Source organism: Magallana gigas, chromosome 8 (genome assembly GCF_963853765.1).
Source record: "Magallana gigas chromosome 8, xbMagGiga1.1, whole genome shotgun sequence".
Taxonomy (NCBI): Eukaryota; Metazoa; Mollusca; class Bivalvia; order Ostreida; family Ostreidae; genus Magallana; species Magallana gigas.
The window spans coordinates 3,944,928-3,965,203 of record NC_088860.1 but is presented as its reverse complement, the minus strand read 5'-3'; the positions used below and the strand labels follow the sequence as shown (position 1 = coordinate 3,965,203).

Below are 20,276 nucleotides of genomic sequence, written 5' to 3'. Positions count from 1 at the left end.
TTATCAAAATACGTTCTAAGACCAATCTGTTTTCTATTTTTCCTAGTTATTATGAAATATGAATTCACATCACTGATGTCCAAAAACAAAGTTTCATCAAAATCATTTACTTGATGGCACAATATGGTCTGTTTTTCTGTATTCAGCATTTGTCGGGAAACTTATTTCAATTACTCTGCAAGCTTTTGTGTTTGTTGGATACAAAAGCCTAATGTGGCATTAATCTTTCCGGCAAAGACTCGTGCGCTCGGAGAGATTAAAAACTAGATTTATTTGCAACTAGAAAATGAGATAATATCATTTCTTTTTGACCCGGTATTAATGAATTAATTCCGAGAGTTAATAGCTCACAAACCATCCAGAATGGCGTTCTTTGCTAGTGTTCCTTAAAAGATTTCTATAGAAACACTCTTGGCCGGATCGATGGGCCAACTTCATCAGGCTCTATATAAAACGATATGATGTGACATTTACGACTTGAAAATCTTGAAAGCGGAGACCATCTCTGAAACGGATCTTTTTTATCCGGATTCATGGATTTCAGACACTGCTTTTTTAGACTGGACTTCAAACCACTGCTCAGCGTTATTATTTACAATATGTCGTCGAAGAAACAAAAGGAGATACATGTCTTTTTCAAATTCCAGGAGATAACTATCAACAATCAGTCAAAACCCGATTTTTCCATTCATAATTAATTTCAATATCTATCGGACGATTGCGAGGTACGCATAAGACCCATCTGCTTAACTGTTTAATTAATTTACATGTCTCTCTCCGTAAACTATTACGAAACAATCTCCCAGCATTCCCCGGGGGTAGCCTTTATGCCCGTGTTGTTACTGCTTGAATGGAATCGTGTTCGATTCATTGATCACTTATCCCCCGGGGAGGAGTGTAGTGAGAAAACGGCAGAAGGGCTATTTCAGAAACCTCCACCAAACGTAGGTGTGTAACTCAATTTGCGCCTGTCCATCTTGCTGCATGTAACAATACTAACCAATCAACATTATCTTCGACAAAGCTTATCTTTACAGAACAAACATTTCTATTCAGCTAAACGAATGTCTTTTTGAAGCCAGAATAAGCATGCTAAATATTAGTTTTTATGATCAAAATATGTATTAATCAAAGGATCTGTATTAACCAAAGCCATTGCGTGTATTGTATTACATGTTCTTAGGTTACACTTGAAACGATATGAAATAATTACTAAAACTAGATGGTCAAGGCATTTTAAACTATTTCAACCTTCCATAATTAAGAAGAGCTTTGAATAAAAATAAAAATAGAATACCCCCTTCAAACTTAATTAATAAACTTTAACTTTCGGGTTTTTTAAACTTAAAAATGATTCATGGCTAGAAAAATTCCATGTACATTCAAGCTTTTAAGGTATAAAGTTGACCGACCAACTTGGTTCAAAGACGATTTTAGTGTTTGGCGCATTAGTGTATACCTTTTACCACCTACTCTGATCCAAAAACTAAATCAAAAAATGCTTTCTGTAAAAATTCTTTTCACACCGTGTAGATTTCTGTAGGATTTATAGGAAGCTTGGCAGACGGACGAGAGAGGCATGATCCGGGAATTTGTCGCCTTACCATCACCGCGGTGGAAACTTTACACTTCATATTTCCTATTTACTTTCACGGCGGCGTTTTATTGTCAAATAACATTGTATATCAGTGAATCTGCCTTTTGTTTAAAGTTTGAAGCTAGCAGCGTTTTCTTCCATTTCCATTAATCTTTCACCGGTACGACTAGCACACAGCAACAAACTTATTTATTGGTCTGTTCATTTTGGCCCCCGTGATTTTTTGTGGATGAACTAATTGACGTTCATGGGTTTTATGGAGCTATCAGTCGACATCACCCCAATCTTTTCTGGTTTTTACTGAAAATTTCCTTTCAGAAAAACAGTGGTCAATTCCAATATCAATAACGATTTTTCTCGATGAATTATTTGTCAAATTCGGAAGATTAGCGAATAAATGGAATAAGATGTTGCCCGAAGCTTTTAACCGTTTCTACAACGCATTATGATATTACTCCGCCAAGCTTCTAATTATTTTAGTACGTCTGATATCCGAATCAAGCGATCGTAATGGTCATACGGCCAGATCACTTGTTCATGATTTGTCATCAAGTTATTTCTAATGCACTCAACTGTGGGGAGTTTGTGGGGAGTTTATTTGAGACGGTACACAAAGACACGCTACAGAAGCCCATATATTGTAGTTCTTCAAAAGAACAAACATAGCTCCCGTACACGACATAGTGCAACTAACACAGGTCCCGGATGAAAACATATATTTAAATATCTTCAGTGATTTGTTCTCATTTTTATATTTGTGTTGATTTCGAGTAAGAAATTTATCAATACAAGCACTCAGAAAATTAAAGAATAATAATAAACCCTAACAGTGAAATATAACTCGAGTATTAATGTTAAAAAGACAAAACCAACTTAATAAATTTCATGACAATTGCTTCTTTATCATCTATTAGTAGAATATTGTATCGAATTAATTTAAACCCCTGAAATTAAATCCCTCCCATCGCCGTCCAGGGTTAGGTCTGTTGATGTCCCTTCCTCCAGCTCCCTGTAATTTTGGTCTGTCACCCACTAATCACGTCGGTGGCTTCTGGACCTGGGGTCCATCATTCCGTTGTCAGTAGAAGATGGCGGGTTTTCATCTGCACCATTGCCGCGGCTAATACGATACTGGCGAGCTCACACAATCACCTTCAGAAGTGGGGAAGACGAAGCGACTTCCAAATTAAGTTTGACAATATTTTTATTGCACGCCATTGCTTTGAGCTTCTGAGAACTTGCCAACCCAACAAAGCTTCTGATGGCCTCGTTCTGCTTTGATATTATGCCTCTTTATAGTGCTGTGTTTTTGTTCGTAATATCTAAGATTTGATTTTTCACTTTTAGATTTGATATTTTTCCTTTATCAAACGTCACTTCTTTTATGAAGTAATGCATAATTGTATGATGAAACGGTCAACTTTACAAATAAGAATCCAAGGAAATGAACGAGTGTTGTTTCCTCTGGCTTCCTTTGTGTGCAAGAAATGATCTTGATTCACATTACACAAGGGGGGGGGGGGGCTGGGCGTTCGTGGGCATTTTTATAAATTATTAATTTTATCGCCTTAAGATGAAGGGTCTGTACAAAGATTTTGAAACATTTTGTTTTATCCTCAAATAGTTTAGTTATATTTAAAATTTTAGAGTAGATGGGATGGGTAGTTTTTTGAGCATCTAGCTGAAGGGTGGTTCAATAATAACTCTACATAGGAGAGGCACACTAACCGACCCCAGAGTCTACAGAGTGTTGTGTATGATATTAGAATACCATATAAAATGGAGCTCACGAATAATTCATGCCTCCAGCTCTATCCGTCTTCTCTCTCCCATCGATCAGGCATACGGCAGAATTTCCTCCCATAAAATCCGGCGTATAAAGGTGCCAAACATTTGAATTCCATCAAATGGCATCTACGTGAATGGGACTCCATTTGTACTGTGATACTGCGATACTGCTGATATAAAATCCGGTTAATGTTGGTTGGCTGGTTGGTTTGGGTGTGACCATCTCAATGGAGGAATATCTGGAAGAATATTAAATATTTAAGGGAGTTAGAGAGAAAGAGAGGAAGAAATAGCTATGTATATTTGGTAGCATATATCACGTGACCAGTAATCCCATTGAATTCATCTTAAATCATTCTAATTTGTGATAATAGAATTGACTTGTGAGCTCCCTCTTATATAATGCTTAAAACGTATCGCGGATCTCGCCGTGCTCGTCTCTGGAGCTTTCCTTAATTGATAAGTAAGTGTGGGAGAGAGCGCCTGCTAGCCCGTTTAAAGCACGGATTTTTTGCCTTTTCAGTGTTTCTGCTTTAGAAATATTGCCATGATCATATCTACCCGATTCAATTTAGCGTCCCCTAGTGGGATAAATTTAACAAATAAACCTTCCGCTCTTTGAATGAAGATGAGAAGCACTATATCTCGCTGATTATGAAGGCTTCAGCCTCGTCCCCGCGGAATTCCAACTGGCAGAACAATGCTAAAGTCCGTAACAGTTCGTACTCCGAACCCGATAATTCTATTTCTCCATTAGTTTAACCCGGGAATCTCGCGGGGTTTAGGATCTTGAATATTCATACGCGCTATTTGGTATAATTTGTCAAGAGAACTATTAGCCTATTAGGTAGGTTTGTTAAATCTATTTAGACAAAGGGTCCCCTGTGAGTCCTTATGTTCACAAAAACGTCGGATTCTGAAGAGGAACTTCGTTAACAATGCCTCATTGCCACTGAACTATTCTAAGCATTATCAGCTGGAGATTACGCTTGTTTGTAAATAAAGTTTAGAAATGCGACCCTAAAAAGCTAATCGATATCAAACCAGAGTTAACTAGGTGTAAGATAGCCAGTTAAAAATTACGGAACGCAACTATCCAAAGGTAGTTTTGTTTAATAATCATAATGTTTGTTCCAACTAAAAAAGAAGCTACTGCGGCAAACGTATTTTAATGACTAAATCAAAAGAAATACGTGTAGAAACAAAGAGGAAAAATTACTGAACACTTTTTGTTTGAATGAATATTAATTTAATAAAACCAAGATTGGGACATGCTTCGTTTCGTTATCTTTATTCTTTATAAATAAGATTTAACAACTTCTAATAGGGCTAGAAATAAGGAGGAAATTTATTTTCATTTCGGTCTTGCCAAACAAAGGTTTTTTGACGTAAAGAATTTCAGACATAAAGTGGCGAATATTTCCATTAAGACCGATGGTAACGATCTACTTTTGGTCAGAATCATCCATCATGGCGACCATTTAGCCGTGCTAATACGATTAACACTCGTACTTGTCTGCTGACGACGACGACGGACCAGAAAGACAAACCTACAGTCCGCCATTACTGAGTTTACCGCGGGGTGACAAAGCTAATGGCGATTTGGTCGTGGGCCGCAGATGGATCAGTATGCAAAAGTCGCCGGGAAGTGATAATTGAAAGTGAATTTGTCGTTGGTTTGTTGAGGTATATATATTTTTCATTAAGTTGAGGGCAGTGATTGCTCTTGCTTTATATGGCGGCCTAACAACACTCCGGGGAACCTTTCTCTCCCATGATGTCAACATTTATTGGCTCTTGGGACAAACCTATGGTCGCAAGAAAGGAAAAGAACGAAGAAAAAAACTTTCCACGTTAAAATATTATCTTTACGTGCTCCTTGGCAGAGAATCTTTTGAGTTAATCAACTTCCGCTGGAAGTGATAATAGTCACGTGCCCCGGATATAAAAGATCTAATCGGCACGTGGACCTCGCGCTAATTATCATAAATTACGAGCGTTTGTCTTTTGTGATTCCTACACAATCGGCTCACGTGATAACCGTCGACCCGTTTGATGGGAGTGAGCTGGTGCCAGCCCGCGATGAAAAGAGACAAATTTTGAAGTACATCGTGTAGAAACTAATATGAATATGCCGGCCATTTTTGGTGTGTAACTGAATATATCATACATAAAATACCATGACTGAAAATAATAGAAATGTAAACTTTTCTGTGTTGATATTTATAAAGAATTTTAAGAATAAACCTGACAAGTTGGCGTACTGTCAATGAAGTTCGACATCCTCTAAACGTGTCATTACACTGAATTCAAATATCGGCGGAAGCTTGGGCCACCTCTCTGCTCACATAAAACGCTAGGTTGACGGTCTTTAGAAATGTGGACGACTAATTAGACTCCGAATTCCCGACGGTTTAGAATTGGTTGGAGAACAATTACGTTAGATAGTTAGTATTCCTGCCGAGGACGGATTCGTGACGTGGCACCGTTCCCGCGGGATTTTTCCCGCCATGATGTACGTCTGCTCCGTTCAACAGATCATTTCTTATAACAAAAATTCCGGTTCAAAACATCCTTTCAGAGCCCATGGTCTTCCGCATTCTTCCTAATAATTAAATTTATCATTTTTCTCTGAAAGAAGACTACTCAAGAGGAGCAAACGGGGTTTATATATAGGGGATAAAAACCAAAACATTGTTTATACAGTTATAATTTTTTTAAAAGAGGATAAAACACAAGATATGTCGCAGTAAATCCTACAAATTTTACTTAATGCGCAGTAATTTTATTGCAAACGAAATGTGTCGAGTCTCATTTGGAAACAAAGCTGTAAAGGGGATCTTCACCGCGGCTGTATGGGAGATGCTTGCTATTCTTAAGCTATAATATTGCTTAATTTCCTCGTTACGCGGGTCTTACACAGTATAGGTTTCACCTTTTCGCGGAAAGAAAAATATAAGCCCTCCTTGCTGCATGTTTGTTGGTGTATTTAGGCCCCCATGGGATCTAATTTTCACTTGGTGTATCACTCCGCAGTAAATGAAAACATTTGTATTCCCTTGCCAGCCTAACACTTTTTCAAACTATAATTACCGACGGCGGATGAGTCTCCGAGGAAATGAAATGTTCACAGTTTTCCACAGTAACTTGTCTAAATAAACTAATTTAACGTGTTCATGGAATCGCATTACAGAAATGATATTTAACCGTTTATAATAAACACATAAACATCACAATTAATCTACGAAAAATGTCTCTACAATAACAAACAAACTGAAACTCGTAACGTATTGATGCAACCGGGGCTGATTGCGCCCATACAAATTGTCCTCCATTATTACATAATTTCATAACCCTGTAAGTTTGCTTGTCAGGTGTTAATTATTTCGCTTCTTGTTTTATCTAGATCACCTCTGCCATTGATCTCTAGTGTGTGAAATCCAAAGATTGAGCATCGAACACACGATGGGTTCGTCTAATTGCCGTAACCCCCTTAAACTCAAAGCACGTTATACCACCGACTCCCCTAGAGAGCGCTTGTTCACTTTGGATTCGTAGCGTATTTTGTTAATCAAACTGATTTGGGTTTGAGATTTAGAATTACCCCAATCTCCTTTTTCTGTGATCAATAGTGCATTCTGTAAATAGTATGATAGAGCCATTTTATCTTCAGTATTTCTGCATTCAAATGACTCCGCCGGGAGTACGGGACGATAGTCGTGTAGTAACTAATGCCCCGATAAGACGCTATTTCCAGGATTAGTCCGATTTTCTCACTGGAACAGCGGTATATGCTTTTGTTTTATCAAACTAAATGTAAATAACACAGACTAAAAAAGGGTTTGGGTGAGAAGACATCGAGGAAAAACCATTCTAAAAGCTTGCAAAGGAGCTGCAGCCATTGTAAACGTTGTTTGTGTGACGACTTTAAAAGCTGGTCATTAAACTACAAAACACATAAAATGTTTTTTAACTTGAAAAGCAGTACTGAATTATTAAGTTTCTATTGATTTTTGGAATTCTGCAAATTAAACATTGCATATTTTCCGACATAGTGTTTCGGTCCTGTTATGATCGCGTTGATTGATGGTGGATGGTTAATTAAATAAGTTCTCCCGTGTCATACGAGACCTGTTCCGGAAAGCTTTAACAAAATATCATTAGTTGATGGTTCCTGTTGAACGCCAGCAATTCCGATCCGACTTTTTCTCTTACTCTCATTCAATAACAATAATGGGCTCTGTTTGAAGTGTTCTACATGTTATTGATCGGGTTCGGGACACAGGTATTACCGACATTAATGTACCGATTCCGGGAATGCTATGTCGTCTGATGTTTGGAATCAAATGGTGCGATGACTTGAAAATGATGAGGAAATTGCAATATTTCCGACATTACGGATTAACTTGTCCAATCAACACAGCACGTGGCACGAAATCGAATACAAACCAATTCATTTACAATATAGCGACTCTTTCCACGTTTTTTATTGAAATTCCTCGACTACATCATTAAATAAGGAGGGGTCTGTTTCAAACAAATACAAGAAAGGCAGCAATGTATTCTGAAGACCCATTAAATGCACTCTAATTATAAAGACACATTCATTACCAAACCCGGGCTTTTGCATTTCTTGGTTGTAAATACGCTTGCTTGATCAGTTTTATGTCCTGAACGAAACAAAAGACATTGCACAATGCTAGTTTGTTTTACCCCCAAGCCATTTATTGCTGTCATATCATAGTAATACATTAAATGTGTGCATATTCTTATTGCGGTGGTTTTTTTTATAAACATGTATACCTACATGTAACAATCGCCGATTTCATAACGCAGTTGCTCCCATTTAAATTTCAAAGAATCGAAAGTAGTACAGAACTTTTATAAATGCTCCTGGCATTATGTGCTGCCATAGTTATCTACAATAGATTTATTTTATTCCATAAACTTGCAAAAACACAAATTATTGGAAAACATTCCAAGTTCCTCGACATCTTCTCAAACAATGAATTAATAAAAGTAACCACCAAATCAGTGCAAAGATATCCTTTCTATGAGAACATCTGAGACAATGCCGGTATCTGCTGCACAACAGTTCCCCTCTGTATTGTCTGATAACATCTACAAGTAACACCTGGCAAACGAGCACCTAGCTTTCTCAGTCGTCGGTAAATAACTAGAGATGTAAGCAATATTTAGTTTGATATGGACAAAAGATTGTGGATAGACAACTAATTGCTGTGGCGGTAATTCTGGTTTGGTTATACACTGAGGTCTCAGGAGATCTCCGATCAAATCATTTATTGATACACAGGTAATTTTCTCACTCCAGTTATACGGGTCTCAGGGGACCTTCTCTTGCACATGAGCAACCCTCATCTCTGTTGGCCAATAAAAAGGAAAGCAATGCTTTAACTAAGCAGGTGCTTGCCTTATAATATACCTGTTGCAGAAATTTTTAAAAACATGAACTTTGATTTATTCTTGCAAGGAAAGTTGTTGGTAGTGATGAATAAACAATTTCTAACCATAAATGTGCGCCATATGCATTTAATGGCAAAATGGTTTCCTTTTGAGTTGTGATAAAATTGATATCCATGCAAGCCTTCGTGGTCTATTGGCACCAATGACAAGAAATAGTGAATGGGATCTAGACATTGCCCTGTGTAAGCCGATCTCATCTGTACTGGTCTAATGGCCGGCGACGACCACGGCTACCGAAGCGAACGTTCCGAAACGATTGGGACCGGTTCCTGCATTATTGATGCTGGTACTGAGCATTTGATAGAGAAATAGATAGTGTGTTTCTTCATTACCTGTTACCAGAACTGGCCCTATACATGCAATCATGTCATAAAACTTGGGCTGGGTTTCGCAGTCACCTTACACACAGAAAAAGACCACTGCCAAATTGCACGATGATATAGATATATAATAATAAAAAGCCAATAATTTAAAAATATTAATATTCAGAGAGAGAGAGAGAGAGAGAGAGAGAGAGAGAGAGAGAGAGATATCTGACCAGATGTGTGAAGTCAATCCATCTTTTGATCATCCCACCGTGTCATTTCACTTCTACTATAATGTCACGTCAGACGACTGATTAACAGGCGTTTATCTCTGCTCCGATCTTGACTCATGTGAACGATGTTACAATTCATTATCTAGTCTCAATACCCTTTGTTTCTTTTTTTGCAGATTTTTCTTAAAGTTCTTCATGAAATGCAATCAAAACTGCCTAAAGAATGCAGGGAACCCACGGGATATGAGAAGATTTCAGGTACCTTATAAAAACTAAACACTATAAAACGTTCCCAAAAGGGCCAAAGGGTAAAAAGGGTAAAATTATGGCAAAATTGATATATCATGGCATAGATGCTGAGGTATAGTGATATATGCGACAGAATAAGGTCCATAATCCTTATAATGGTCTAGTTCGTTGTTGATTTGCCATGAGCAGACTCAATTCCTGAGACAAAGCCTAGCTCTGATCAGCTTTCCGACCCCATCTCGTTTTAAACCCCTTTAATGATATTTGTAAAAACTCTGAAAGAATGTTGATGCATAGTATTTGAAACTCTAGCATTATATTAAACCTAATCCCCAGAAAATGAGACATATTGATAAGATTAGGAGCTCTTCAGTGCAATCTCTTCAATGAAGGCTGAAAAGGTACTTAGTCTTGGGTCGCGCGGGGATTACAGCATTTGTCAACGGTTGTTAGTTGAAACTTGTCTCATAATAAAGGAAAGGTGAAAACAAATCCAGCCTCTCGAGCCGCAATGACAAACATTGTTAGGAAATCGATGAATAAGATAAGTGGTTGTCAGAAATTGATCTCCGAAAAAACTTAACACGGTTTGAAGATTTCGGGATCTTTTCTGGGTTTTAACATTAACAGCATGTAGATTTAATTGGTTTGGATTTTAAACCTATTTAATAACATTTTAATACAATTTGACAGGACTTAAATTTCAGAACTTATATCGCTCTCTCTATCTCTGTCCAAATTAATTACCATGAAAATAATTTTTTCCGCATTTATATGTAGTGCCAAATATATCAAAATAGATGCAATATTTGTACAAACAATATGTGAGGCTTCAAATAGGAAATAAAAAAAAAATAAAATAAAGGATCTTAGTGTGAATTCTTGTTGCACATATTGATATAATGAAAAGTAAAGGACAATAGTGTAAAATATTAATAATAACTCCTTTTGGTGGGTCCATCCAGGTGGCCATCTGTACGACTATCTCCGTGGAGGGCACACTGCTAGCGGTCTCTGACAATATGTTTGTCCACAACAACTCCAAACACGGCCGGAGAGCGCGGAGACTGGATCCCACGGACGGAGGTTAGTCCATACACCATTCATACAACACCCCCACCCACCCACTCACCCAAACACTTACATCGTGCTTCAATCAATCCAATGAACCAATCAAAGTAATTCTTACAGTGAATTAAAAACCTCCAACACACTGAATGCTTTGTGCATTTGTTAGACCAATGCTATTAAAATTCGTGCTTTGAAAACAAACTCTTTTCGTTTATTATTTTTTTAAATTTGTTTGCATCGTATTTATTTGCTTATCTTTTTATATCTTGGCTTGTTCGCTTCAGGAAATCGAAAGAATCAATATAGACTTCTTTATTAAATTTTTATGTGTATAATTTACTTGTTTTTGCTATTAAAATATTTTGTTCTGTGTTGAAAAAATACAGTCACGCTGTTTTTTTTTTTTTTTGCTTTAGTGTTTAAAGTTGCGTTTGCTTAGACTTCACTAAATTTTATAAAATTCCAAAATTATCCCTCACTGGAAATTTCATTCTGAGTTATCCAAACCGGTGCTATTTCAGTTGGGCTAAAACAATTACACATTTGATAGCAGATTATAATTTCAATTAGAATAACAATAGTGTTCCGTCTCGGACGCCATTACACACCAGCTGTCTAAAACCCGACTCTCCCCCGACCCATCTGTTCCGGAGAGGCCGTTCTTTACCATCTGTACCCTGTGTTTTTTAGATTAATGAATTTAACCCTGCCCACTTCATAAAACAATGTCAATGGCGCTGGTGCAAAAAGACTGAAATCCATCAAACTTCTCTTGAAGGAGTCGTTTAGTGAATGTGAAGAATCGATAAACACTTGGAAACTGTGGAGAGGTTTTCACAAGTTCTTGAGTAAATCAAGAGTCCTCTCCCCGACTTGTCTTGAGCTCGGAGAGAGGGAATAATTGCAGCAATTGATGACATGTAAGATGTTGATGCCCATGATTTTAGCTAATTTGTGTACACAGCCAACGTTGAAGTGTTACTGTGGCAAACAATTTAACAAAACCTACAGACTCGCCAATTGTTTGTCCATCACTTAATCAACATTTTAGAATTACTCAAAACAACGGGGCAGCACGGGGTTAAGAAAGACAACAATGCATGGTTAATGGGTTGGAGTCAAGTTTAAGTCATTTTGCATGCCATCTATAGAACTATTAATGACATGATACATTGGTGTGAAAATAACTGACACGCGAATATTTCTTATCACCAGATGCTTGGTTCTTTGCCGATTCGTACACATCCAGGGCCTTCACTCGCTACCCCCGGGATGCAGGGGCCATCAGTAAGTATCCAACCTCTCTATCCTAGCTCCAGTAGATCAAAGTCTTCACCAATTTGTACACAGCGTTTTCCCCGATTTTGTTTTTGGTTTTTTTTCTATGTAAACACATTTCTTTTTTTTCTTTCTTTTTTTTTTTTGCTTGTGCTTCTTAAAATTAAGTTTAACAATTTTTTTTATTTTGCCTAGACGTGTTTGGTTCTTTTTCTGTATAATTAGTTATTTTATCTATACATACGAGATCAGTAACCTTGACCTTTTTTTTTTATCATATAGCTACACCCACTATCAAGGCCATATGTCCGAGCGAAGGTTGGACGCTAGGTGGCACTACAGTCATTATCATTGGAGATAATTTCTTTGACGGCCTACAGGTGGCGTTCGGATCTGTGTTTGTTTGGAGCGAGGTGAATATAAATTATGATATATTCAGGGTTGTCTCTAAGACCAAGGAGGCGGGGAATTCCCCCGCCTATAATGCCTTAATTACCCGGCTATTATTGCATTTCAAGCACAATGTAGCTATAAGCAAGACCCCCAGACCCCCTGCTACTTTTTCCTTTCCTCCTTCTACTTCAATTTTTAGAGACAACCCTGACAATATATACATGTAATTTATTAGTAATATTTATGCAATGTTAATGGTAAAATTTTAGTATAAATTGATAACAGAAAATTTGTAAATAAAAGTTTTTAATGTTAGAATTAAATATGAACTCGGTCTTCAATGATACTATCGTAAAAAGTTATAAATTAACTTGTATTGAAATGTTATTGGTATTATCGCGGTTTTTGTACAGTCACGACCAAAAAATAAGCATGACGGCAAAAGTTTACCACGCTAATTAGGGGCTGTAAACAATACTGAAACATATCCTTTAAATCTGTGATCACATTTATCGATCGATTCCTTAGCTGTTTTATTTAAGAGCCAAAAAATAATGGCTTGTCAGGGCTGGGCCACAATAAGGCAGATGGTGACTGTAGATAGGAATGTTGCGATCCGTCCGCACTCAACCACGGAAAGAGGATCCGTATTATGACGTCATGACAGCGCTGGCTAAGTGTATTCGAGATGAAACAAAACCTTCCTTTCCCTTTGAATTTTGATTAAAATAATATTTATGTGAACAAGTACATATGCACATTTCGTTTCACGTTCAAATCGAGTCGCTATGAATAAATGATAAGCCCCGCTAGATGAGTTAAGTATGGTTTCTGCTGATAATTAATTGAAGTAAATGTCAACCAAACCACACGGCAAAAGTCTTAATTGTCGGGCTCATGCCTTTCTAAGGTGAGGAGCTTGGCTTTAAGAACATCCGCAATGTTTTGTTTTAAATATTTACGAGTACTCTTGCTGTCAAACGGTAGTATAACGGGCTCGCAAATCAACAGAGCGTGGCGATCGATAACAATAGAATATCTAAATACTACCGCGTACCGGGGAGGATGAGTAATTATGCGGGGCTCCGTTATTAAATGATTGTTTAAATGTGTCGTGGGCGAATTTGATAAAGCTGGAATGAGAGAGAGCTCTGAGCAAACATACAATCTAGTTCCAATCAAAAGATTCATACACCCAAAGTTCATAGATATTTTATTGCTTCTTTCATTTTTATCATCTTAGTCTCTTTGTTATTATTGTTGCTGAGCGGATATTTAGTTATTATTGCTATTAAGTCGGTGCTGCGCGGATCTAGAGTTATCATTGTTATTACATGTATGTCGGTACTGATGCGCGGATATTTAGTTATTATTGTTATTATGTCGGTACTGATGCGCGGATCTAGATTTATCATTGTTATTACATGTATGTCGGTACTGATGTGCGGATCTAGATTTATCATTGTTATTCTGTCGGTGCTGATGTGCGGATCTAGAGTTATTATTGTTATTATGTCGGTGATGTGCGGATCTAGAGTTATTATTGTTATTATGTCGGTGCTGATGTGCGGATCTAGATTTATCCTTGTTATTATGTCGCTGCTGATGCGCGGATATTTAGTTATTATTGTTATTATGTTGGTGTTGCTTACGTTGCTATTTTGATGACGTTTCAGCTGATTACGTCACATGCCATCCGGGTTCAGACCCCGGCCAGACAACTCCCGGGGGTGGTAGAGGTCACTCTGTCTTACAAATCTAAACAATTCTGTAAAGGTGCGCCGGGACGATTCGTGTACACAGGTACGACACGTTCTCTCTCTCTCTCTCTCTCTCTCTCTCTCTCTCTCTCTCTCTTTCTCTCTCTCTCTCTCTCTCTCTCTTCTCTCTTTCCATTCAAAGATTCTCTTTTTTTAATTGCTGTAAGGCGAGTTGCAATTATAATGCAATTATATAATCAACCCTAAAAAATATAGACATTAATTCATCTAACAGGAAATTGCGATAATGAGAAAAAAAAAACTTGTTAAGATCGTGTTTTAAAAGATACATTAAGGATTTTCCCCTAGTAATTATATTCCTTTGTGTTTTTGTTATTTTATTTTTTATCCCAAAAGAACTCGACACCTTTTAAACAATTTATTTTTTTTCTTAAAAAAACCCTACTTGTTTTGGTATTTCTCAGTCATTTTTTAATTTTGAGTTTTGAAAATTCAGGTTTGATGAAATTGTCACTATATTAGGCTCTATCATGAATAATTAACTTCATAGTTAACAATTTTATTTTAATTTTCACTGTAAGTGGATTGCTGTTAAATTATTCTGTATCGAGTTTTAAAATGCTGTAATAGATGTTAAATCACTAGATTTTATCGGTAGACGTTTTCTATCACTGCTCTTGTGTTTTGTATGCATAAACAAATACAAAACCGGCGAACCGTTTTCTTTATGATTTGAAAAAAAAAGCGTTCAGAAGTCAAGAGAACTGGATCAATAGTTATTTCCCATGCTCCATTGAACCGATAGAAAGCCTAGTAACGCCAGGGACTCTTAATAAGTAGTTCCTGGCGCGATAATAGCAATCCATGAAATTATTTCTGCTTGAAAATAGAACAAGACAGCCAATTTTCATTATCATTATCAAACCTCCAAAACAAGGAGTATAAATATAATAAAAACAAACAGTTTTCAGAAATATGTACAAACAATTGTAGATTGTATTATATTCTTTTGTTTTATAGCTAGCATTCTTATTCTCGATGGGGCGTGTACAAATATTTTCTTGAACTCCACCCACTTCAGAGACAAATAAGCAGGACTCATGAATATTTGCTTTATGTGTTTTATGTGAGTTATCATTAAAAATAAACTTATCTATTTAGCTTTGGCAGAACCTACCATAGATTATGGATTCCAGCGACTAATGAAACTGGTACCGAGGCATCCCGGGGACCCGGAGAGACTCCCCAAGGTAGGACTTACTAACCATTAGAAAAAGTGTCTCTAAAACCTGTTCTTATTTCATCAAATATTATAAATTATTATATTTCAATGTTTGATAATATTTTCAATATTATGAAATCATTTTCAATTCATGAAAGTTCAGAATGTCAAACATCTTTTACCGTGATCGTTATGGAATTTGTCACCTGCCAGGTGCTCCACCCCCCGATAACCTGTTCACTATACCTGTAACTGTAGCCCTCACACGCACACTCCGTCCTATAGACTGACCGTGTACGGTATCTAGTTTTGGATTCGGTTTCATTTAGGCGGTAGTGATTTCATGCTATCGTGAGATGAGAAAAAAGATGAGGGGATCCACTGCCAATACTTAATGCAATTTTTTTTTTATTAAAACAGCATTCTAAAGCTTGATGTAAAATATTATAGTTGCAGCTTAAAACATTTCTCAGAGCCATGATTTAGTTTCTTAGAAAAGAAATAAATATTTTAGACTAAGTTTCTTACACTTTTTGATGAATTGTCGCAATATTGCTATTGATTTAAATGTAGATTTCAACCATACATCGAAGTAAAAAGTCATGAAGTTATACTGTTATTTATATTTATTAAATTTTGTTACTTTATTCACTGATATAATGTCCTTCCATTCTTCTGACTGTAGGACATACATTTTTTTCCTTTTGTAAATTGGTGATTGTTGATTTATTCCTTTGACTATGGAAAATAGTCCTTCTGTATACTAATTATAGTAAGTGTATTCCTCTGTAGTCTATATACTACATTACCTTTATTCTGCTATCTAGTTATGAGGTATGAAATATTGCCATTGATGTATACTTATTATGGTAACTTTACTCCTTGTGGATATTGTCCTGAAGTATAAGATATTGTTACTTACAGCTGTATGTATATTAATATCAGTAACTATATTTATTTCTAGGAGATCGTCCTGAAGCGGGCAGCAGACTTGGCCGAGGCCTTGTACAGCATGCCCCGGAACCCCAACCAACTGTCCCTCCCCCCGCCCCGCTCCCCCGCGATGACCAACGGCTCCCCTATGTCTAGTTTTAACCCCCCGTACTCCGGACAACTGGCGGTCAGCATCCAGGACACTAGTGGTCAGTGGGAGGAAGGTAGGTCAAGTCAAGGTCAAGACAAACCAAACAAAAATAATAACTAGTGCCTCAAAGTGACCCCCCCTCCCCCCGAAAAAAAAATTAACCTAAGAAACTCTGCAAAATGCCTCACTTTAAGTCCTCGTAAAACGGCAAGTTCGAAAACATCAAGAAACTTTCAGACAATGTGTTTGCCCGTTTCATAATTCAAGCCTAAAAATTTTAACACATTAACGATGTTGATATACTTGCTTATTCTCTCTCATTATTTGTGTTGAGTGAGCATTGCATTTTATTTAGAATTAGTCTTTTACAAACAACTATTTGTTGTTGTACATTGTAGGGTATACAAGGGGGCAAGGGTCCAGCCTATCCCCCAGGGGCTACGGTTCCAATGGATCCACGCCTCACAGTAACGGAAGCGGTTACAGCTCGGCAGCCATGAACGGGTACCACGCCCCCACGGGAGGTTTAGGCAACATGGGTAAATAAATTCTGTATCTATCCCAAAATATTATTTATAAGTCATTTTCCCCCCTGAAAATCTTCACAATTTCAAAAGACCAACGCTAAGAGAAATATTTTAATATTGCAGGTATGAGTAGCCTTGTAACCTCGCCATTTTCCAGTGTGAATCCTTTTGCGCTTCCGACGTGTAATGGACAGACATATGGTAGCTCTATCATATCGCCAGCGAAATGAAAATCAAACCCGTAGACTTTCTGTTGTCTTTGATTGATACGAGAATGGCGATACCCTGTGTTGCCAGGATTTAAACAGAACAAAGGGAACCAAATGACACAGACCGCTGCGCCTTATGCTCACTTGCTCACGTGACTTTGAAATTACGACATCCCTCCTAGTTTTCGGTACTTACCGGAAATTAATATGGTGTAAATAGCAGAACAAGTAATGTCGGTAGACCAAAATCTCAAATTCATTTAAGAAATCTTAAATCATCGTATCGCATGAATTTCATGACATTTCATGGTCGTTAAAATGACACTTCCGCATAATATTATGCCATTTTGAGATTGTCAGTCATCATAAAACAGATTATTCTAGTCATAATATAGCCTTGATAATTTCGCAATTAAAATACTCAATGTACATACATTATTGAATGGCTCAGTAATATTTGATGTACTCGGATTCAATGTCTTAAATTAGAACTGTTTTACAGTCGATGTTAAAGTTTAGTTTGTTTTTGTTTAAGACTGAATGAGTGTGAGAACATGGTGTTCAATTTCTAGTATAAAAATATATAAAAAATGTTATTTCTACTGCAGCTTAATTTTGTATTGTATTCGCGTTATGGTCAGAATATCAAACAAACGGATGTTTAGATATTTAGGTGTATGTACCGGTAGATTAGAGATTTATGTCAGCTGTATAATAATTTTAAAATGTGTTAAATAAATTTGCTCGTACTTTTTCTCAGATTGAAATCCTAAATCGACTTTAATGGATTGGCATTGTTAAAGTTATTTTTTATTGATTACTTTAAACAGCTCTAGGGCTACATCTCATGGTTTACACATCATCCGGGCATTTTCTATGATGTGTCCGTGGTGTATCATTCAGGAATGTAAAGGAGGACAGTCTTCCTATTTCCTACCACTATTGAAGGATTAAATTTCTTTCAAGTACTGTTATGCTGATGTTTTGCAAGAAACATTATCCCACCTTGTTTTGTTTTGCAATATGTTATTTTAATTTATTATGAGTATTACTTTTTAATTTAAGCATTGTTATTTATTTAAGTCTAGTCAATACATCAAAGTCCATTCATTTATACAACTCTAGTCCTGATTTTAATTATTTTGTGCCAATGCATTTCAATGTACTTTTTTCGCTCTGTCTCAATGTTTACAAAAACCAGACTATCTATAGTACCGTTGCTTGTTTGTAGCAAGAGGAGACATACTCTTTATATTATAACATTATACTCACATAGATGGCAGTGCGGCATTTCTATGACGTCATTTCCTATCAGCCAGACTGTAGTAAAATCAGGCGTATGCTAAGTATTATGTGTTCGAGTTTTTGTTATTTTTATACTTCTCTTTATCTGTTGTCTTTATACATATACTTTTTAACATGTGAATCTCACATAAAAGAATCAACAATAAAAGTCTATTACAAATTGTATCTTTCTTGTTGAACTCGGAAAGACAACGACATACAGAGTTTAGCCCTCAGCTGATTAGTAAAAAATATAATAGAGTTGAAATCCTATATATAAAACAAAAGTAAACAAACAAACAATTTATTTATGATCTGGAAAAGAAATAATCAACAGTATCATAGGAAAACTACTTATATGTACACGACAGTTGTATGGTGGAAAATTCAAAATAGTTACACTTCTAATAATAGGAAATAACCTTGTGTATAGTTCGTTGTATATGGTGATCATGTAAAACAAAAACAAAACAAAATACCGGTAATCATTCGATTGAGGTTTTGGAACAAAATAAAAAACAATCTACAAATCAATGAACTTACAATTACTTATTGACAATGAAAATTTTGATTTGGTTCATCAATGTTCCAAATAATATCATATTCAGAAAAAATTGATGATTTCTGATTTTCTTATTTCTTTATTTACTTAAAGTAAAACTACATATAAAAATACAATATAAAACTAATCATTATTATATCTTTTAAATGATACAGTAGGTTTTTAAAATGGTTTTAATTTTCTACTATTGCACAAAATATAAAATCTTAAAATATCAAATTATTCATACGAATAACAATGATATAAGGAAAAACAACAAAAAGTTAGCTGCAGATCTGTAGCTCCTGGTCTGAAAAAATTCGGATGGACGATCTGATAGCTAAAGTTCCATACCTGTAAAAAAAAAAAAAGTAGCAATTTACGGTGCATAAAAAATGCGCTAGTTTTGGACTGATTTAGACTGACCGACAGCTACAGACCTTCAGCTACACATATATGTTGTGTACACTATGTTAGCTATAACTAAGGATTTGAATTTGAGCGCAGATACCAAAATTTAATTTTTTCACCAATTTTGGACTCTGAAAAACGTCTATTGCCATAGTGATTTAGCTAGATACTTTGCTGATTCTTTTCATGTAACTTAACATGGCGTTTACGATAAAACTGCACATGAGCGCTGGACGTGGGAAGAAAAGGCAAACACATTTCAGATCGTCTTTCATCTCGTAGTTTTTCGGACTTATTTGCTAATTATGCTATAATTTTTAGATCTGATAGATGTCCTTGTGTTTTATCGTCCTGGATTTCTCACTATGTCGTCTCCATTTTGTGATAATACAAAAAACAATAAACTTAGTATCTTTATGTGACAGAAACAATATATTAATATAGTTATTATAATGTATTCTACATACCACGCGGAACAAAATTTGATAGAAATCACAAAAAATTATTATATGAGTTATTTCTTTTCATATTTGGACAGTTCTTTGATAAATAAGAAACTGATACCATTGCCATTACATTAATGTTGGCGAGACCGGCTCTTATCATTTACTTGGATACTATCATCGTACACGTCCAATAAAATGAAAAGAAAAACAAAACGTAAACATATCAGCATTTGTGTTTGCAGAACATATTTGACAATCTAAATTCTATTAAAGTGAGAAAGTAACAAACAAAATTTTTTTTACTGTACATGATGATTTTAACAAAGGAAATCAGAAGAAATGTCAGTAATCTGACTTATGGAGAAAAAATAAATTAGGTTTGCTTTTGAACAAAGACAACCTTCTTTGAAAAGGACTACTAGTAAACATTTTT

The 20,276-nt window shown here is 36.2% G+C and overlaps 1 protein-coding gene across 1 annotated transcript in view; it reads left to right on the top strand.

Annotated features, from left to right (window-relative positions):
* The window catches only part of LOC105337812 (transcription factor collier), a 24,609-nt gene extending 5,980 nt beyond the window's left edge, over positions 1–18,629 (top strand). The window contains exons 7-15 of the mRNA XM_011442715.4: positions 9,584–9,665; positions 10,622–10,742; positions 11,943–12,014; positions 12,288–12,418; positions 14,075–14,201; positions 15,281–15,369; positions 16,306–16,498; positions 16,824–16,964; positions 17,076–18,629. Coding sequence (XP_011441017.1) covers positions 9,584–9,665; positions 10,622–10,742; positions 11,943–12,014; positions 12,288–12,418; positions 14,075–14,201; positions 15,281–15,369; positions 16,306–16,498; positions 16,824–16,964; positions 17,076–17,182 — 1,063 coding nt within the window. The 3' untranslated portion in view covers positions 17,183–18,629. The remainder of the gene's footprint in view (positions 1–9,583; positions 9,666–10,621; positions 10,743–11,942; positions 12,015–12,287; positions 12,419–14,074; positions 14,202–15,280; positions 15,370–16,305; positions 16,499–16,823; positions 16,965–17,075) is intronic.
* Positions 18,630–20,276: the final 1,647 nt, after the last annotated feature.